Source organism: Idiotropiscis lumnitzeri, chromosome 1, assembly GCF_059441095.1.
Source record: "Idiotropiscis lumnitzeri isolate Australia: NSW breed Sydney's pygmy pipehorse chromosome 1, RoL_Ilum_1.0, whole genome shotgun sequence".
NCBI lineage: Eukaryota > Metazoa > Chordata > Actinopteri > Syngnathiformes > Syngnathidae > Idiotropiscis > Idiotropiscis lumnitzeri.
Window position 1 is genome coordinate 5,578,214 of NC_142391.1, and position 21,897 is coordinate 5,600,110.

The 21,897-nt window shown below is 40.2% G+C and overlaps 1 protein-coding gene across 2 annotated transcripts; it reads right to left on the bottom strand.

Annotated features, from left to right (window-relative positions):
* Nucleotides 1-3,187: 3,187 nt before the first annotated feature.
* vps39 (VPS39 subunit of HOPS complex) lies at nt 3,188-21,569 on the bottom strand. Of its 2 annotated transcripts, XM_088312872.1 has the most exons (25): nt 21,385-21,569; nt 20,999-21,204; nt 19,696-19,761; nt 19,205-19,269; nt 19,086-19,128; nt 18,907-19,001; nt 18,615-18,713; nt 18,420-18,512; nt 16,854-17,037; nt 16,003-16,123; nt 14,824-14,944; nt 14,193-14,322; nt 13,745-13,887; nt 12,967-13,107; nt 11,603-11,744; nt 10,097-10,183; nt 9,036-9,109; nt 8,682-8,898; nt 8,454-8,582; nt 7,750-7,852; nt 7,623-7,668; nt 7,375-7,524; nt 6,585-6,719; nt 5,698-5,789; nt 3,188-4,014 (listed from the first exon to the last, which is right to left on the bottom strand). In XM_088312872.1, exons 2-25 carry the CDS (start codon nt 21,069-21,071, stop codon nt 3,936-3,938), a joined length of 2,628 nt encoding a protein of 875 aa, XP_088168998.1. In that variant the 5' UTR covers nt 21,072-21,204; nt 21,385-21,569; the 3' UTR covers nt 3,188-3,935. The 2 variants fall into 2 exon arrangements, with proteins under 2 accessions (XP_088168998.1, XP_088169007.1); XM_088312881.1 differs by having other exon boundaries at nt 14,193-14,319; nt 20,999-21,569.
* Between the last annotated feature and the right edge of the window lie 328 nt (nt 21,570-21,897).

The window sequence follows — 21,897 nt, forward strand, 5'->3', positions numbered from 1 at the left end:
TTCCAATTTGAAAAGAATGTTGGCCACCGAGTAGCTCGGATTCTTACCACACTTACTCAAATGCCTGTTGCTAAGAAGAATTTTTGCTTAAATTCAAGATGATGACAATGAATACATTACCACTGAGAACTACAAAAAAAAACATAGTGAGGAAGAAAAACAACAACCAAAAACAATTCCAGTTCTGAAAAAGATTAATTTAGAAAACAAAAAAGTCAGCATTAACAACATGTCACTGTCACACTTTGTTTTTCCCAGCTTGGCTGCGAGGAAATTAATTTTTTTCATCTAACCCAGGGGTGGGCAAACTTTTTGATTGGTGGGCCACAATGGGTTTTAAAATTTGACAAAGGGGCCGGACCAGGAGGAGATGGATGGAGTGTTTTGGTAACCTCACATCATCTGAGAAAAAAAATACATTTCATTTTAAATGAAAGTGAACAAAAGCATGACAACAAAAATTTATCTTTGACACCTACAGTATTTAGAAAATAAAACATAAACAAGCTTTATTCATTTAATTTTTTTCAAGTTCAGCGGGCCAGATTAAAAGGTCTAATGGGCCGCATGTGGCCCCCGGGCCATAGTTTGCCCACCCCTGATCGAACCTGAAACGAAAAAAACGGACAGTCAGTGTGGTTGGCCACATGAAAGAGACACACAAACATACACACCCCCACGCACGCACACACACGCACACCCCCCCCCCCACGCACACACGCACGCGCACACACATTCAGGCTGACATGGAATTCCTGCATGATAACGGTGCAAAGTCAACTTGGCAAAATTCACAAGTTCTGTCTTGTGTTTGTGTGTGTTCTCAAAGAGCAAGCGGTTTTATTTGAGAATCCATGATAGTTTTTTTTTCTTTCGAAGGGGCGGCGAGTAGGGTTCCCGATGATTCCAAGCTGTGCTGCAGACATCAGAGGGTCGACACGAACAATTAAGACATTTATTTAGCAAGCCCGCTTGAGTTGACATCAGAGTGTGACATTTGAAGTCAAACTACAAACAGGACACGCACACACACGCGCACACGCACGCGCACACACGAGTACGCACTTTTCCCGCTTGTGTCACGTGATCACAAGAGGAGGCGTGCACGCTGCTTATTTAAAAAACAACAACAGAAAAAAAGAAAAGAAAAATTGTAATCGTCTGAGAAATACTTCACACACAAGGGCGAAATGTCGTTAAAAAGCCTGTCGCGAAACATCAGATGTGAAGTTAAAAAGGATATTAAAAAGTCTACACACCCCTGATCTGTGATCAAAGGTCAAGTTTTGGCGATTTGAAAGTGAGACAATGATAAAGCACGTGGCTACAAAAAGGGCAGGAAAAGCCTACTAGAATAGATGAACCTTATTTGGTCTTAATTTTAGCCAGGAGGGAAATATGAACACGTCTAAATAGCAGTCAGTGATAGCATAAAATCTTCCGGCTTTTGACATAAAGCAAAATAATGTCAGAAAAGCACTAATAGAACAGCTGAACTTTATTTTCACTTTCTCACTTTAGGACAATTTTTTTTTGGTATGCATCCTGGGATTTTGTCAATTTGGAGGGAACAGTTGAAAATAGCACAAAATCTTCAGACGTTAGAAAAACTAGAACAGCTAAACTTTATTTGGGGTTAATTAGTTGCACTTTAAATAGCAATTTCCACTACTCCTATCCAGAAAGCATTCTCATTAAAAAAGTTTGTCCTCCCTTGCCGCACTTTCCCCACATTTCGTTCTGCGACATCCTTAATCCAAATTGATGACATGCTGGAAATCGCAAACGGCTGCGTCAAAATCTTGGCTTTCACTGAGCTGTGTGTGAACAGCACAAACGGGGAAAAAATGTCTTGTTTTGCCAATGGTGTGGAAACGGTGCGAACGGATTTGGGGGCAGAACGAACTAGACTATAGGAAGTGAACCCAATGAATGATGGGCGGCTTTTAACACGCATGGAAAGAAAATTCACGTTTAGACACGCACACGTACACACCCAGACAAAAACACACTTTCTATTACCCATTCTCACGCACACGCACACGCGCGCGCACACACGTCATACTCTGATATCCGCGCTCACACTCGCTCGCGTAAACGCGAAAAGGAACATACACTCTCTCAGTTGGACACGCACACACTTTCTGACTCATGCGCACACACGCGCACGCGCGCACACGTATACAAAGTGAGCCACAACAGTGGAAATCATAGTCATCGGACAAATAGCTCATCACATCATTAATATTAGCTTAATGCAACGAATCCCTCATTCAAACAGAGACGTTTTTTAAAAGACATCCAAGTCCGGGTGAGATCGAGACCGCGCCAGGCTATTTTCCAAGCACACGCAGACGTTTCCAACACATGACAACACCACCGCCAGTTTTCCCACCATTGACCCATCTGAACGGCACCTGCTGTTTTTTTACTGGACAGACGGCAAGACGTCAGATTCCACGCGAGGGTACCAGTCAGGCAGGAAGTGACGTCATCGGTTGCCGGGGCGTCCAGCGTGTTGTGTGCGCGGTCCTGTAGGTCCAGCTGGCCCGCTTCAGTGACAGCGGGGTGGTTGCCTTCGAAACCGCCACAATATGATGATGATAGCAGATGATTTAAGAAAGGTGCTGACTCGCGGGAACCACGTTGCTTTGGAAGAGACGTTTTCATCGAGCATGGATAAAAATAAATACTGTAATAATAAAAAGAGAAGCTTTTAGTAGTCGGCAAATTTCGTCGAAACAAAAACATTAAAAATTGGATACGCATACTAAGCACACGTAAACACACACAATGTCACAAATGAGACGGTAAAACGGATATCATCTGCCTGGCAGACTCCATTTTAGCCCAGTGAGAATTCTGTAGGATTTTATATAACATAACAAAGGAATGCACTTCAAATAGTATTATTTCATTTTGGTTTAAAAATGAATAAATGAAAATACCCAGTTTACGATCTAAAAGCTTAAATCAAAATATAAAACTAACATTCAGTACGTCCATATAAAACCATGAAGGTGCGAGCGAGCTAGCTTGCTAGCTTGATCGTACGTTGCTAGTTAGCTGGATAGAAAGAAGAGATTAATTTACCACAATTTCCTAAATTGGTCCACATATCATTTTAGTAAAGCTCAAACAAAAAAATTCCATTTGTGTTTGTACGTGAACACCACGACGTATGCAATCGACTTGCTCTGTTACTTTATTGAGTCTGGAGGATAACAGTCAAACATCCTGCATCCTGCTGCAAAATGTTTATTAGAACTTAAAGGCAGACAAACACACTTGAAAAGAAGTTACAAAAGCGCAGCAGGACGTGTGCAAACATTTATCGTAGGCGTGTCGGATGCGGTAATAGCTGTTGAAACAATTCAATGAAACATTCAGTGCATGTAACAGTGTTTTTTGGGTTATGTTTTAAGAACTGTGTTTTCTATTTGTTTGTTTTAAATAACAATCACACTTGAACGCAAAAAAATTTAATAAATAAACTCATCCACTTGTCAAGTGCTGCACTTGAGTGATCCCGCCGTTGGACTTTCCAGGGGAAAAATGTACAATTGTGATTGAAGGTGAACACGATGGGCAAAAAAAAAAATTAAGACACATCAAACGTGATTCTTCATGCTAGTAAACAAATGTATGCCTTGCGTACAATCTTGAGTCAGAAAAAGGCGTTAACAGTCGAGCGTCCTCGATCGTGTCCGTGGCGTCCATTTTAAGTCACGATCATCACCCTTCTTTTTGTTCTACGGGTGCAAAGAACACAAAAACAGGAGGGTACGAGGAAAGGCCATGTTCTCCAAAAAAAAAAAAAAAAAAATTCCGGGAATTAATTGCTGGAGCGTTTCCACAGGAGGGGGGCTGTGAGAATAACATTTTTATTTCATTTCTAAAGTCGCTGTGAAATGGGAAGGAGGCGAGTTTGCGCGTTACTCGGTGGGACATGCGTTGCGGTCTTTGCAGCAGAAGTAGTGCACCACCACGCCATTGGGATACCTGGCAAACGCACTGTGAGACACAAAGACATCATTCCATCCATTATCCAAGACGGTCCTTCGCAAACGTTGGTCGAAACAAAATGGAAGCGTGGACAAAATGACATTTTTCATGTTTGTGTATAAATAGTTGGGGGCTACGGAGTAATAGAAATCAAAATACAGAGTAAATCTTTAGTTAGCTGTTTATTTTGGAAACGTGCCAATGAGTCTTCGTTGCACTTGGCACACTACATCAATAGAACTAGTCGTTTGGATTATTCATTTTACCGCATTTTCCGGTCCCCAAGTCGCTACTTTTTTCCTAGATTTTGAACCATGTGGCTAATACAACGGTGTGGCTTTTCTGTGGATTTTTCTTTCACCAGTAGGGGGCGCTTTATAGTTCAGAAAATACGCTAAATAAATCTCGATTGTTTTTTCTCTTGGGTCTGTTCTGTTTTAATTAGCAAAGTTGTTGCTGTGTTAAAAGGCCCGGTGTTAATCTGTTTATGTACCTTTATGTGCATTCACGGTACAAAAATCAATGTGCACATTCTACATAGAAAACTGCGGCTTATATCAGGTTTTTGTTAGTTTTTATTTCATTTCAGTAAATTTTAGTTTAAGAGTGAATTTGGTTAATCATTTTATATGAGTTTTTATTAGCTTTAATATTAGTTTTAGTTTTTTTTTTTTAAATATGGAGTATTTATTGAGTGCAAGTTAAAAGGTCATGAAATATTGTGTAATAAAGAAAAGTAAACCGCAATTTGAAAAAACTGTTTGACCAATCAGTAATACAGAAATTAATAATTAACCTTAAAAAAATTACGTTTGATAAAGACGAAGGTTTTGCTGTAATTATAGGACAAAAGAGTTTCAGTTAGTTATGTTTGTTTTCAAAGCACACGTTTTAATTTTGTTAACGAAAATGTTTTCTTTAAATCTCAGTTTTAGTAATTTCATTCGTTTTCATTGACTATGGATTTATAGATTTTTTTTTTTTTTAGGTCGATGTCAATTCCAATATCTGGCAGAATATAATTCTGTAAATTGATTCATCTGGTGATGAATTAAAAAGTACCCGATGATTAAAATAACATTTTTTTTGGTTCCTTAAAGCGTAAAAAAACAAATATAAGAATTATAGCCAGAACATTTGTCTGTTTTACATTACTTTTGTATTTGTTAACTTCACAACAGAAAAAAAAGATTTTTGTAGATTTTAAAAGAGCAAATATCAGCCAAATAAACAAGCCGAGGAAATAATCGGTCGGGCCTTGATGATATGAGTTTTTCAGCAAATGACACGATGAGCTAGGCTGGACTCGAAAAACTAAACAAAAACAAAAAAAAAAAAACAATGACCGAAGCACAAACATGCCAAAGCCAAAATGTTAGCACAGATCAAAGTGAGCTAACATCTCACCAGCAATATTAAAATGTTTGGCTAAGTCGTTGGTATCGTGCATAACTTGAATCTCATCTATCTTAATGCTAACACAATGCAAAATTCCATAAACCGGCTAATGAAAAGCATTGACATTTGCGGTGTAATAAACTGGACGCAAACGATATTTGCAAACAAAACGGCAAGCACTCGAGCGACCCAACTATTTGCATACAAGTGGATTAAAACGTTCCAATCGCTCTCTAATTTGTCAACAAGCGACGATAAAACATTTTTGCATTTCAATAGTAGTGAAAAGTTGACCTGTTTCCTATCTTCTTCTTGCACACTCTGCACGTCTTCTCCTCGGTGATGACGCATTTGACCTGTTGGTGGAAGATGCGCTCTTCCTGCACCTGAAACACACACAAAAAAAAAACTTCAGTTCTTAGTCAGAAGGTAGTGACAAGAACAACGCTTTCTCTACTCAAAATACCGCCGAGGATAGTCTCAATAACAACTCAAAGCTTCTATTTAACACATCCAGCACGGTCCGCGCAGTAGGGCTGGACAAAAGAAAAAACGGATTTAACGGTTAATTTGAATTTATTCGACAGCCTGATTATGTTTTTGACGCTTCCGTAGTTCAAATTGCATCCCCGCTAATTTGCACTAACGACACGGCTGTGAACAGAGATGGTTTATAAAAGCATAATCAGAGTTGCTGACTCAGCGTTTGAACGTATCTATTTATTAGACATGTAGCAAAAAAAAAAAGAATTTAAATCAGAAATTTAATTTTGATTCTACTTATTGAATCGAGTATTTACACTTTAAAATCTACCTTTTTTTTTAATCATGTTGCACATAATTTTTTCATTTTCAAAATGCACATCACTAATATATATTTAGAGAACCCAGAACAACCCCTTTTTTTTTTCTTTTTCGCCCAAACTAAAATTTTAGAGGCACAGGTAGAAAATTTAGGGCCGTACACTGGAGGTCCATTTGCGAAGTAAATATTCACTCCATTCATTTTCATTATTTCACTATTTATTCAGACCAAATAAAAACGGATTAGCCAGACCTGTGTGGAAATCAAAGGTTGCATTTGAAGGCCGTAACATGCAGCCCTACGTTCCACTGAAATTAACAAGAGCGCCGAAAGACTTAAAGAATATCCAAAATGGTAGAAGTTGGCCCACGCTCACCCTGAGGAACTCCGCCTGCAGAAGACTCTTGAGCACCTGGTCGCAGCGTTTTCTTTGAGCCTTTTCCTCAAGGACACTCTCCAAGAAGCCTCGGATTTCGCGGATCTGAGTGTTCGCCGGCAGCAGGTTGATAGCCTGGACAAGAACAAATATTGGATGACACTTCTCAACTTCAGTTTCCCTACACAAAACTGAGGGATTCTCAACAAACGCAACAATTTACTTTTATAGTGAATGGACGAGCCTTATTTCGCAGGTAAAATTATGTTGTTACAAAAAACACGACATTTTTATTGAACAAGATCAAAATTATTACATTTTAAAACTAGAAACTAAAAGTAGAGAAATGTCACAAAATAATGTGATTTTTTTTTTTAATTGAAAACTAATTTACTAAAAATATATAAATATACATAATTTATTTAAAACAATTCTAATTAAAAAATACAAAAATATGTACACAAATAATTATCTTAGAAAGTACATATAAAAAATTAATTTTAGTACAAATGAAAATATTAAATTATAGACTGTATAAGCAATACATAAAAAATTGGATAATCAATAAAAGAACATACCGTATAAAAATAATTACACAAAAAAAAAGCAAAAGCGTCTCTGTCGCCAAATTACAGCGGGAAGTCACTAAATGGTCTTTATTTGCCATCTACATACTCCTTGACAATCACGCCATGTTTTTGTGGTTCAAAAAAAAAAAAAAGCAATACAGTACATTCCAAAGTTGACACCCGTATCAAACACATAAATGCCGGGTTTCCACGTATTCTACCTTGGTGGTGTTGAGCTTGCTGTGGTGCAGCTCCAGGACCTGCAAGGCGGCATGGAGGTTGGCCTGCGGTTCCAACAGCTCCATCTTGATGGGCCCCAGGCAGTGCGCGTCCGGAGGGGACAAGTACATCCTCAGCAGGGACAGATACACCTGCAGGGCATGCAGAGTGCAATTTTGTGACAAATGTCGTTTTGTCATATCGGATCATACGTGATATTAAAAAAAAAAAAAAAAAAAAATCAACTCACGTCTTTATCGCCTTCCACAGAGCCGCTGTAATGACTGTGACAGTATCTGTGGCGAGGAGAGAAAAACCTTGAACTATTTCTACAATGTCTCAGCGCGTGTTTTCATTTTTTTTTTTTTTTTACTCACTCCTCAGCCATGCGCGTGTCCTTCAGGATGTGCACATAGATGAAGAGCGCTTGCTCGTGCTTTCCCATGCGACCCAGAAGCAGGGCCCGTTCCTCCAGCAGACCTTTCGGAAACATCACATAATATGGTCGCTATCGGGTGGAATCCTCGCATCTCCAAAATCACTCGTCTTTAAATAAAAAAAAATAACATCATCTTGCTTGAGTTACTAAATATCGCATTTGTTAGGGCCCGGGCAGAGAATTATTCTTATTCTTCATAACGATTTGCATTTGGAGGGCATAAATATGGAGAAAAACACGCATTGATTGAAAATTTGATCTCCCCAGAGAATGTATCCAATTTTTTTAAAACTTTGGGTGTTTCATCTAAAGATGTTATTTAAAGCTTATTTTTTTTCCCCACATGGTGTTGCCATGGTGATGCATTGTTTGCAAATAAAAATTAGGCTTGTTTAAATGTAGTTAGTTTGAATACGTTTCCAGAGTGGCTTTATGAGTTTTTATTGCCATTTTAGGGCTTTTATAGATTTAAACAAACTACTCCTACAGATTTTATCTGATCGTCTTTGAACATTGGGTGTTTCATCAAAAGATGTTGAAGACTAAAAGCTATTGAAAGCTTCTCATTTTGTCCTTTTTTTTTTTTTTTTTTGAGAGACAAAATGTTTGTTTAGTTTTTTTTTTTTTTTTTGCTTTGCTTACCGTCAAAGGGGAAGTCGCTGATGAGGTGCGCCGGCTCGTAACTGCTGGAAATATCCAGAAAGGACAGCAGCTTGTTCCGGAACTCTCCGAGCTCGCCTTTCTCCATCCCCGCCGGCACAGCCACAACTCCTGACATTAAAAAATTTTTTTTTTTTTTATTTAAAAAAATGTAAACGTCCTAACTATGAAACAAGTGTGTGATCCTATTTTAAATGTTTGGCCTGAGACCTTCCGGCAACGAATTGAGGTACTGCTTCATCAGGCCTTGAACCCTTTCCAGGTAGAGCTGAATGAGAGTGTTGTGAAACTCAGGGCCCTTGTCGTCCCATACGTAGATGATATGTTCCAAGTACGGGATGGCCAGCTCCTTGAAGCCGTCCTTCAGGAAGTTAAGCACCTTGTCCCGTGGCAACGTCTCCACCTCTGTCAGATCCTCCGTGAAGATCTGGGGCAGAGAAGATGGTTTTTTTTGTTAAGATTAGGGCAAATCAATAAATGGCACTAAATATCACCGTGAGGGTTAAAAATGGTACAAAACAATCTGAGAACATTTGCTGAACGTCCATTTTGAAATAAACGTACCTTCAGTCCATCTTCGGGACAGATCTTCAGCACCCAGGGAGCAAACTCAAAGATCATGCCCAGATTTTCAAGTCCTGTATGACAGGAAGCACAGGAGAAAATATATAAACTTCATTTTCGGCTCAGCATTTGCAGATTTCTTTCAAATCCAAACTTGTCCCATCGATTTTGTCTCCTTATTAAATTTGATCCACGTCTTCAAAGACGACAACCGGGCGCTGTTAAATTGAGAAAAGGTTGACGTTTCGTCATGGTGTTAGTGGACAGCGCATGGCAGCAAACCTTTGATGACTCACTAAATACGAACATGTTAAACTTCTGGAGCGGGAAAAGGAAAGCGATCCAAGTCAAAAACATGCCAGCTGAATTTTGTACCAATAGAGCGTGCAAATTTATTAGTGCATTTAACAGTTCCAAATCCATCAAGTGCTCTTGCCAGAGCGCCAAAAAAAAAAAAATCCCCACTCAATCACTGAGAATGCTTTCAATCTTGCCAATAACTCAACTGCATGCAGCAGAAATAAACGGGAAATGGTGGAAAATGTCACATTTGTTAATAGGAGAACTGATTTTCTCAATAGTAAACCGTGAGACAGGCGTCCCTGGGTTAATTCAGTGCTTCTCAAATAGTGGGCGGCGCCCCGCGCGATGCTGAGGGGGGCGTGTGTGACCCTCGGAATCATTTTTTTTTTTTCCCACCGTACTACAATAAAGTGTAATTGCACATCCACTCCACTAGTTGGCGGTAGTGCTCTCCTTGCCCATTGTACGCAGCGAGTATTAACTCTACGGTGTAGGATTGTTTTGCAACGAAAATGCTATTATTTATAGTTGCGGTGGAGAGTGGGGGGGGGGGGTGTCAAATTGTTTTCTTCTCTGCAGTCAAATAAGACGAAACGTTTAATATTGCCTGTAAATCCCAAAACGTGAGTTGAATGCATGAGACCATTTTGCAAAGCACTAGTGCACATTCGAATTTGTGAATTTCTGAAGCGTCATTTATTCAACGTGGATTAACATTTCTGTACATGCTCCGTGCATCTTTGTGATGCTTTGCTCACCCAGCCTCTGGAGGTACTGCACGGTGCGCTCGTGGCCCTTCAGTGGCGAGTTGGCCTTGGTGGACTGGTCCAGCAGAACCTGCAGAGCTTATGTGAAGAAGAAGAGACGACGGACAAGATGTGACATTGGTCCATAAAGAAGCGACGCGTCATCTGCTTCCCATTAGACGGCTAACTCCGTCTAATTGGGGCAGATGGTTTCAATCAGTGGCGAGGTGGAGAAGCGGGTCTCCAGACGAATGACGTCACATGCGGCGGTGGGGAAATAAAAAAAAAAAACTTCTTGGAGAGTAAACGGATCCTGATGCCGTAAAAGACGATGTCGATTAAATGTAGTCAACTGCAACCAAATTAGAGAACATGCAAACATGGTCCTAGACGACCACAGCTCGTTAAGCAAAACTGTGTTTCAAAACTTGAATTGTTGCTATTTTAGGTTATAATGTACCGTATTTTCGCGACCATAAGGCGCACTTTAAAGTCCCAAATATTAATTATAATGCGGTGCGCCTTGTGTGTTGACAGAACACACGTACTATTGTGTCGAGCAACGGGCCTGTTCCCCTAAGAACTTTTCAGAGTGCATGTTAGCACACCCTGCTGGTTAAAGTCTGCAACCACTGTGATCCTAATTGACTGTGACAAATAAATTCTGTCAAAACCTCTTTTGGGGATGGTTTGCGACATTAAGTAGTTCGAACAGACCAGTATGTGCGTGCGTGAGAAAGCTGGACAAAAGGGAAGCTGTCCACGATGTCGTAGTCTTTCTTATCATTCATGTTATTGCAAGCAAGAAAACTCACAGGTTGAGAAAACAGACTGAAAAAAAAAAAAAAAAAAAAAAACACTGCCCAAAGCACACCACTCACGTCTTTCAAACGAGCCATCTGATTGGCTGAGGCTGACTGGCTCCCAGAAGCCATTGCTGTAATCTTTTTGTGTCATTTTTATTTCTTTTAGGGGATATGAATGGCATGAGAGATGCATGCTTTGTGTTAACTGTGTTTCTTTGTTTCATTGTTTGCTTGTATGCTGTTCAGTGATAGTTTTGGTTTTGATTTAAAACCGTGACTCTATGGAGTGCGGTGACAAGTGAGATCCCTCCCCGTTGTTAGTTTGGTAATTTGTCACGTAAGCTCCTATCGCATCAGTGCTACTGACATTGACAAAGCTGCCTTTCCTGAAATAAAGACTAGCATGCGCGAGCTAGCATGCGCGAGCTAGCATGCGCCTCGTAGTGCAATGCCGCTAGTGTATGTTAAATACTGAAATAGCACAACAAGTGACGCTGCGCCCTTTGACAAGGTGCGTCTTTTGGTCGTGAAAATACGGTATGTAAAGTGCTTTGTTACAGCTCCAGCTCTTGTGAAATGCGCTATATGAATAAAATTCTATTGTATTGTGACTAACGTTAATATTGCATGTTGGAGCCCCCCGCCCTCCCCAATTTTTTTTTTTAACCCAAATCCACACACACGACTGACACTAAGGGCTTGAGTGCGATACCTTTCTGGTGCAGGCCTTTCTTCTCGTAAAGAATGATGAGCTCGCTGTACTTGTGCGCCTTCTTGAGGACGTACTCGCTCTCTTCAATGTGACAATGGTTGTTCTCCAAGCGAAGGAGGGGCGAAACCAAGGCCACGTTGGTCTACAAATCAAACAAAAATTATTTTCAGCCGTGTTGTTCAAAATGTCCATAGAACTGAAGTGTTCATCACTACTCGACAAATATGGGCAATTTTTTTTTTTTTTTTCCACAAATCGATACTTTTGGTCCGTCCCTACATCATCTTTCATTTTTACGCATAGTATGGAAAAAAAGAGAGAGAACAAAACAACTAAATCTCTTGGACACTCTTGGAAAAGTGTCGTAGAACTCAGCCTCTTCCTCACTATCCCCGGAGCTATGCTGCATTCTGTCGCCTCAAGACTAAAAGTCTTGGAAAAGAGTTTAGGAAGACGTCAAGGCAAGGAAATGGAAATGGACGGCGGGCTGGCGGTTTGGACACCATCGCCATTGAGTGTTTCACCTCCCAGAGTGGAAGCAGGTGACGTCTCTGATTGCCTCGCACAGTGTGCTGCTTGTTGGCTACATAATCAGATGCAGACTCACGATGCACGCCTCCAGTAGCCTCCGGCCCGTCCCCTCTGATTAGATCGGACTTTGCGGGCTTCTAAATAAAAGCATCTGGCCCGTCTGAACACAAAGATGGGGCAGAGTTGCTTGGAGGGCGCTCAAACAACTTTGATTCCATCGCGTATCAAATTGCAGCAGCAGCACACCGCTTTGCTTGCTTTATAACCGACGAGCAAACTAAACAATAACGAGCTCGGTCAACAACTAATGAATGTTCAAGGAAATGAAAATGTCCTACCGCAAGATTAGGTACACATGGAATATAACAGCAATAGCCAAAAACTTGTGCTTTTAGAAGATTCCAACTCTCTCGCTATTGACAGGTCTTACAGACCAAGCCCGGACAAGAAAGATTCAAATTTGTACGTAATGGACCTCCTTTGAAATCCGAAATACTTTATGACCTAAACTCCGATCCCAAAACAATTCACTCAAAATGCGCCAAAGACTCTCCGCTAACAACCCAAACTCTTTCTGTCCGACATGCAAAGTTGGTCTCACAGTCAACATATATCACTTCAGCATACTTCCTTGTGACCGATTGCTATTTAGATTGGATTTTGACAGCACGCTTCCGTCGTCTGGATTGTTTAGCGTTGAAAGGTTGAAATAAATCAGCTATTAATTTACGAATGCTGAACCATGAATATGTGCGGGTTCACGGGACGCCATTTTTTGCAACAATAACAACAACAACAAAGTACACAGTCTGATCTGATGAAAGAGTGCTTACGTGCAGGTAGCACTTGAGCAGCGTTGTGTCGATGATCTGCAGCAGCTTCTTGCGGCTCTTGATGGTGGGCGTGCCCTCCATGAGCGGCGAAGTGGTGGACGGGTCCGAGTCGTTGAGCTGTTTCACCAAGTGGCTGCGTTTCTGCGGCAGGGGGGCGAACGCCAACATTTCGATACTCAGAAATGACAGATCCATTTTTTGATATTGTTCAGAAAAATCCAATTTGAATTTATTAATATCTTTCTTTGACTATTAAAAAACTATGACAATAACATTATTCAAGTTTTTTTTTTTTTTTTTTTTTAAATCACCCTTATGGAATTTTAAATCAATGTGCATTAACGTCCACAGAACCAAAAGAAAAAATATTTTCTTTATCGTGAGGAAAATGTAAAATCCTGTATGTATTTTCATTTTACAAAATTATTGTAAAAAGATAATTGGTTCAAAGATTATTTAATTCTGTAAAAAATAAAAATAAATAAATAAATAAATAAATAAGTGCACATGTGGCAAAGACTCTCTACTAACAACCCAGGCTCAAGTCATAAATGGGTACTCAGCGACTGCTCCTCTCAATTTGCAGCCAGGTTGTTCGTGTAAGCAGTGCACGTCAATGGAGGACACAAACTAAAAAAAAAAAAAAATTATTTAACTCATTCAATACCATTGACGGATAAATACGTCAAAATCCTTTTTTTTTTACTGGGCTGGTCGTGAATGAGCTAACCTAAGACTCGCCTCGCCATACTGCTACTCACATCACACAAGCACAAACCTGGGTGAGGTAATCGATGAGTGCCAAGTGAGCCTTTTCTAGCTCCACCCCGGACAACGCCGGCAGAGGGTTAGGGTAGTGCAGCTGCCTGCGGTAATCGGACGGCAGCAGGTCCGGGTACAGGCCGATCACGTGAGTGGGATCTGCAAACAGCACATCCAAGGGAAAATGTTTGGAATGACTCGTGCTTTATCAAATCAAGCCGGGCGGCATTTGAAGACCCGGTTTTCTCACATGGCCTGACGCAGATTTCAAAAAATGAAATTTAAACATGGCCCAACATTGAAAGAGTTCAAGATAGGTGTGACTTTTGAAAATTAATAAATAAAAATGGAACAGAAGATCTTGTATATAATTCATATTTTGCATGCTTCATAAAAACAAGGTAGACACTCGTCCTCCCATTTTTCTGCATGTGGTTCCTCCGTGGTAAACTGACTGAAATTACCTGTGCCCAATTTGGCAAAAACTTGCATGGAGTCGTCGAATCGCTTCTGGCAAAACAGATTGAAGGCGTACAAGTTCTGGATGTGATGGATCTGCTGTTTCTTGTCACCGTCCGAGTCGTCTTTCATCTTCTAGCGGGAAGGGGGGAAAAAAAACAAAAAAACTGAACAATTAAATGAAAAAGTTGCATTAAATGAATTAAATATTTTATTTGACTGAGGAAAAAACTAAATCAAAATTATTATCGAACTTGGAGACTGTTCAACTTTTTACGACATTTGCTTCTGATTGGGCGCTCATTTGGGCAAATTCCTTAAAAGGAGTTCATCAAAGTATAGACACCCAAAATGGTTGCTTGAAACCAAAACTTTGTTTCAGGCAAGGATCTTGGACACTTTTTTATGTCTCCTATTATGACAGACAGGTTTACAAAATTTTCAGCCAACCAGTAAAACTTCCATCTGGGCCCAATTCTGTTCGAACTTCCTCGTCGCCTTCGCAACATCTTTTTTAGGTAGTTCTTCAAAACTTCTCCCGGGATGATCTATCTGCTCCAATCGACGGATCTATCAATAGGTCATCAAGAGAGATGCGATGATCGAGTCAAAGCACAAATGGGTTTGTTCACTCACTGCCAGCTGAAGAGCCAGTTCAAACTGCTTGTCATCGAGCAGCTGCCGGATTTGCGTGGCGATGGACACGGGCACCAGACGCCACACAAAATGGTTGCTGGCCACGTACACCACGTTTGGTCTAAGAAAGGGCGAAAAATAAATGACAAGGAAAGAGATGCAAAATTGGAAAAAAAAAAAAAATTTTCCCCTCCTCAATATTGTGATTTTTTTTTGCAAGTATCTATATTAAAAAAAAAAGGAATTAATAAAATAAAAATAAAAAAATCAATATATGAATCTGTATTACAAGTTAAGAATATTAAAATTATTAGATATAAATGTTTTGGTCTTAAAGGTTAGTTTTATGCTTGTTTTTCTCCCAAATTTTGTCCCAAAAAGTAATAAATGCGCATCAATCTGTGCTTTTATTCAGCCAAGCCCTCTGTCTCTGTGATCATGTTAACTACGTATGTCTGCATTTCCAAAATACGGGCGACATTGTGGTGAAAAGATGTGTTTAAGGGGTGAAGTTAAAAAAATTATGTGAAAAGATGACTTGTAATGATTTTGGATTACCGTATTTTTCGGACTATAAGGCACACTTCATTTAATTTTCTCAAAATTCAAAAGCTTGTTATTATTATGTATGGATGTCAAATTGCAGTTGAATAAAGTTTGGCTCATTTGCTATACTGGTTTGTTTTCCTCAACGCGCCTTATAAACCAGTACACCCTATATCAGTCATGGACAAGCTACGGCCCGGGGGCCACATGCGGCCCCTTAAACATTTGAATCCGGCCCGCCAAACTTGAAAACATTAAATGAATAAACCCTGTTAATGTTTGATTTTTTTCCCTGAAATACCGATGTGTCCCCACTAGGAGGCGCACTCTAAGACCGATATTTTGTTGTAATGCTTTTGATCATTTTTATTTAAAATTAAAGCATGTTTTCGCTATATACTATATGCATTTCTTATCCAATGATGTGAGATTACCAAAACACTTCATCCATCTTCTCCTGGTCCGGCCCCTCTGTCAAATTTTAGAACCCATTGTGGCCCACCAATCAAAATGTTTGCCCACTCCATTTCCAAAAATAAACCTGTTCATTGACATTATAGTTTCAGACAATACGGTACTCATTTCAGCAGAGATCCTTGAATTATTTATAATCTCTTCAATGGTGCAACGTACCCGGCGGAGGTGATGAAACGAGGCCTCTGCAGTTCCACGCTCTGCACCAGCAGCCGGGGCTCCAAGGTCCGGATCTCCACATAACTGGGCAACACCGCGATGATGTATGGAGGTTGGTGCTCTGGAATTTAGCGTGTGTGAACAAACTTTTGGTCAGACACTGACACACACTTGTCAAACAAGAGATGAGAAATGATGCTAGATCTTCACTCGTTATATAATTACGTTTTTACATAGTTTGATGTGCAAAGGATTGATTTTGAGCTCAGGCCAACGCAATAGAGTGGAACCTCGACTTAAGTTACTAATTGTGGGATCGAAGTACTTTTTTCGTGGACTAAAATCACCCAATACAGGACCAAATTATTGTTTTATACATTTTTCAAACAGCCGATATTGCTGCTTGGTCACAGAACAAATAAAACCAGGCGTAGGCAAACTACGGCCCGGGGGCCACATGCGGCTCGTTAAATATTTTAATCCGGCCCGCTGAACTTGAAAGAAATTAAATGAATATACCTTGTTAATGTTTTCTTTTCTAAATACTGTGGTTTTTTTTTTTTATGTTGTTGTAATGCTTTTGTTCACTTTCGTTTAAAATTAAATGTTTTTTTTTTTTTCTCTCAGATGAGATGAGGTTACCAAAACACTCCAACCATCTGCTCCTGGTCCAGCCCCTCTGTCAAATTTTAGAACCCATTGAGGCCCGCCAATCAAAAAGTTTGCCCACCCCTGAATAAAACTTATTTCAAGTGACCACCGTACGCAAAAGTCCTGCTCGATCTGCACTCATTGGGCTTCTAACACTTAAACTTACTAGCATTAGCTCTCGACCCGATTCCGGTTCTTACCCATAGCGATGGGGATATTGGTCCAATTGAGGGCGCACTTTTGGGTGCAGACGCCCTCCTCGTTCAGCACCACAGTGAGGTGGTCCTGCCCAACGGCGACCTTGCCGTCGGCCAGCGGCGTGACCAGCGGCTCCAGCTGTTTGCCGGTAGGAAAGAGCTCCTTAATGGTGCCACGCCCGTCCATCTGCAGACAGATATATCACTTAATAACACGCGCGGACACTAGTACCGGGCGAGTGATCCATTTTAGGTATTAAACTCGTTCACTGCCAGCCCAGGTAAAAATGAATTGACTTTTTGGCTTCTATATTCGTCAATGGCAGTGAATGAGTTAATCCAACCGGAGCAGGCGGTAGACTAGATCTGCCTCCTCAAATAATAATTTGTTGGTCCTTCGGAGGAAGGCAAGCAGCAAATCTGCCTTTTCAGAGAGAGTAGTTTATTTTTGGAACACCATTCTGTCGCATATACTTCATGTTGTCACTCGCTTTAAAGAAAGCTCATCAAAAAATCATGGTTATTCGAAAATCAAGTTTGCAGACATAATGACCGACGACTTTTTTTTTTGTACTTTTACTGTTTGTGCATCCGGCCTGCTGCTATTGTAACGTTGCTTGTTTGGTTGAAGAGATGTGTATGGAATCATGTGTTTTGATATTAACTGATGATGTGATTTTGTTTTCAGCTGCCGCCTTTGCGCAGGGACTACAGTTGGAAAATGGCTTTTTCGCTAAAACGGCGCATTTATAGAATTGATTAATGTGCACTGTCTCGATTCAGAAATAATCAAATTAACGAATTTCCCCAGACTATAAGACGCACACGTATAAAAGCCGCAGCAACTCTTTTTGGGGGAAGAAAAAAAAACAAAACATTTTCCAGCCGCACCAGGCTATAAGATGCAGTTTTCTATGTTGAAAATTTTTTATTGTTTACTGCATGTACAGAATGATTTTGTACTGTGAATGCACATAAAGGTGCATAAACAGATTGTTAAAACAGTGCCTTTTAACACAGCAACAACTTTGCTAATTAAAAAAAAATGGACCCAAGAGAAAAAAAAAAAAAAAAAAAAAAAAAAAAAAAAATCAAGATTTATTTAGCATAGTTTCCGAACTATAGAGCGCCCCCTATCGGCGAAAGAAAAATCCACAGAAAAGCCGTACCGCTGTATTCGCTGCATGGTTCAAAATCTAGGAAAAAAATAGCGGCTTATTGTCCGGAAAATATGGAAAATTAATTTGGTTTTAAATTGTCAGAATGAGTTTTTTTTTTTTTTAATCAATTGTTAAGCTGCTTATGTAGCTCAATTGAGTCAATGTTGCCAACAAAGAGATTTGGTCACTATATTTTGTGACTAATACTGCCAAAAATTTATACATTGCAAAAATAAATAAATAAATAAATAAAAAATGGCTGATGCAGATTCTGATATTTGTAAAAAATAAATGAAGCGATTAAAAACAGAAACAAGCATTTTAATGGAGAAAAAAAAAAAGGTTAACATTTTATTTGATTTTGCTCAGCCCTAATGGGCACAATCAACGTAACATCAACTAAGCATACCCGGATGAGGTAATAGTCTCTTTTGAAGCCGACGCAGATGGAGTTCTCGCACCAGGCCATGGACTTTGGAATATCTGGAGCTCCAAAGTCGCCCTGACGGACATTTAAAAAAAACAAAACCAAAACAAAACAGAGAGAAACGTTCAGTTATAAAAAACAATCTAAAAACGATTAGCGAGATGTTTCACTTTCTACCTGCAGCTCGTGGAACTCTCGATCCTTCCAGTAGTACATCTGCAACTTCTTCCTCACGGCGACGCACATTCTCAGTGTCTCCTCTCCCGAGCTGCTTTGCTGGAAACCAAAAGAAAGCCACGGATCTATGGGTGATTCTAAAAAATATAGGTGTAACTTTTGTGTAAAAAAAAAAAAAATTAATTAATTAAAAAAAAAAATGCACTTGATAGCGACTGTGAAGTGACCAAATCAAATCCTGCCAGCAGTTTCCGAAGCGCAAACTCCCACTTTTATTGAGGATTTAAAAAACCTGCAGGTCGCAGACGAAGAGCGTGGCTCCCTTGGCTTTGGATACGACGGTGATCTGCTGGAACGTCAGCAGATCGTGGACGTGAATGTTGTTCTCTGCAAGAAAACAGAGCGAGAGTAATCAGTCATCAAAACAAAACGACCCCAAATTGAAAATGGAAGCTGGGGAGGGCGTCTTACCGAGAAGACTGACAAGTATTTTGTACTGCGAGACGACGTAGAGCTGCGAAACAGAGTAAGAATGCAAATCAAGATCAGGTATCATCAGGCTACATGCTGACGCTTAAACGCATCGCTACCTGCTGGATCTTCTTGGAAAAGTTTTTGTTGGATTTCTCAAGTGTGACTTCGAAGAGATTGGTGGCTAAGAGGAGAAATAATTGCAATCAATCAATCAAGCGTTTGCTGAAGGAAAAATTGACTTTTTAATATCTTGTCTACCCGTACTATCGGTGGGCGGACCGGTACCATTTTTGGTCCATGAATGGTTGTGAAGCAGTGAAATGCATATTCTCGTATGAACGTGATCCGTGTGGCAAAAAAAGTTTGACGACCATGGTTGAGTACTAAAAATTGAGTCTCAAAGTGGTAGACTTAAACATGCAAGTCACATGAAAGTCAATTGTAAAGTGTCGATAATGGAAAATGTCTATGTGGGCGAGACAAACAACCGCATGACGACTCTGGTTGCCGTGGTAATGAAGTTACTTGGTAACTGTTTCAAATTATGAAAAAAACAAACAAAAAAAACAATATAGCATTATACAAGTGTAATAATTCATATTCTTACCTGGATCCTTTTTAATCCGGTACAAAAGGAGATGCCCAGGTTTGGTACCGACAAGCAGCCAGTCCTCTGTGGGAAGAAGGCGATGCCACTGTGGTCATTTCATTTGCATTGTACGTCACTTGCCAGGAAATTCATTCATTTTTTTGCATAATTTTTAGCTTTTACAACATAGGAGTGACCTGACCTCTACATACAGATGCCTGTACATACTTCCAGCGCACAGAACTGCTCAGAATTTTAATCAATTTAAAGTTGACACGCAAAGTCATATTGACGTTTTAATGTTTGTATCCAAATATTTGGGTTTGTTATGTTCCAGAGCAAAAAAAAAAAAACTTTTCGCCAAACCACAACAGACACACAGCTGAAAGGTACACAGTGCTGCAGTGTTAGCAGATATTAGCATTAGCTTCTGATAATAATGTTTAGCTAAGTTGTCGATGTGGGGCTGGGGTGGTGCATTTTTTTGGGGCCACATTAATCGACGAGAGTAATTCAGTGCCTTGGTGAATAAATCCACCAATCTGTGGACACTCACTTTTAGTAAGAAAACAAAATTGGCTAAATAACCCTTGTTTACTCCAAGTTCTTAGAAGGGGGCAGGTTTCTATGGTTTTGGATTTTTTTTTTTCCATTATAATTAGCTTTTATTATTTTGACTGATGTCTTAAATTAAATAGTTTTAATAACGCTTTTGGAGCAGATTTGTTAGAGTTATAAGGGGTGTTTTAGGAATCAATTACTGTGTACTGTACTGTGTAAAACGCTTTCGCAGATCTTTGGCGCTTGTTTGTTTTCCACACTCTGGGGTCAATGAGCAGGAACGAGTCAACGTGATCCAGCCCACTTGTTGTCAATTCAACGAAATTTGGGCTTGCTCATGTCCCAATAGGTCTCAAATTTAACCCTGGAAAGAAATAAGTATTATATATATTATTATAATAACTATTTGTTTACATATTGATCTTTGTTGGGGGCGGGGGAATCTGGGATATTTGGACAGATGTGAAGTTTTTTAATTTCGGGAAAAAAAATCCAAAACAGCATGCTGGATGAGCTGCTAGCCTTCTGAGATATTTTGCATCCTTTGTCTATTTGTGTGTCTAGAAGTGCCTATGACTGACAACCAGTCCAGGGTGTACCCCGCCTCTCGCCCGGAGTCAGCTGGGATCGGCTCCAGCTCACCCATAATCCAAGATAATAAGCACTTGAGAACAGGGATTCTCATAGGTACAATTTCATAAAAATTCAATCAAGCACCATTTGATTTATTTCTAGGACTGGTTGGGAGCTTAAAACTCACCCCAGGCCGCCATGCAGTCGATCTGGAGAGGAAGCTTTTCCAAAATCGGCACCGGCTCGTAGGCGTCGTGCATCTTGACTCACAGCGGGGCGCCCCAGCGGGTCCAAGCCGGGAGTGAGGCGAGGCTCGACGGCCGAGTGCTCCACAGAGTGGGCGCTGGTCACGGTGGTAGTGGTGGCGGTGCCTTCATGAACCAACCGCGGTCGCTTGGCGTTCACGAACGCACAGGAGTAGTTTTAATGTTCGCAACGCACATACACACACACACACACACACACAAAAGACGAAACTATCTTTTGATAGTCCAACTTGTGTCCAGAGTCAAAACAACAACTGTTAGCTCACTGGCTAAGAAGTTGCCAAAATGCCAGCGTCTCGTTCCACACCTTTTATAGCTTTAACACCGCCCGCGAATTTACGTCCACAACTACGATCACGAGTGAAAAAGTAAAGTTGTCAATAACGTCAGTTTAAAAAAAAAGCAGCCAGACGATTGTTGTTGTTAGCAGGCTAGCTAGCCACGTTAGCTCGAAGCTACTTCCTCCTGCCTTCAAGCTGACTGGAAGGAACACGTGACTCACGTCACATCTCGCTCACGAGGAGCGAATTAAAGACGCAGTTTATGCAAATGAGGACGTCAAAAATAATATTTTTTTTTCAACTAAATTGTTTTACGTAGTCCTGACAAAGCTGAAAATGTTTAGTTATATTTTCTTTAGTCATGTCGACAATTATTTTTTTTAAATCTCACAACAGAAAAACATTTAGTCCAAAAATAAGATAAGCGACTAACTCAGGGGTGGGCAAACTTTTTGATTAGTGGGCCACAATGGGTTCTAAAATTTGACAGAGGTGCCGGACCAAGAGCAGATGGATGGAGTGTTTTGGTAACCTCACCT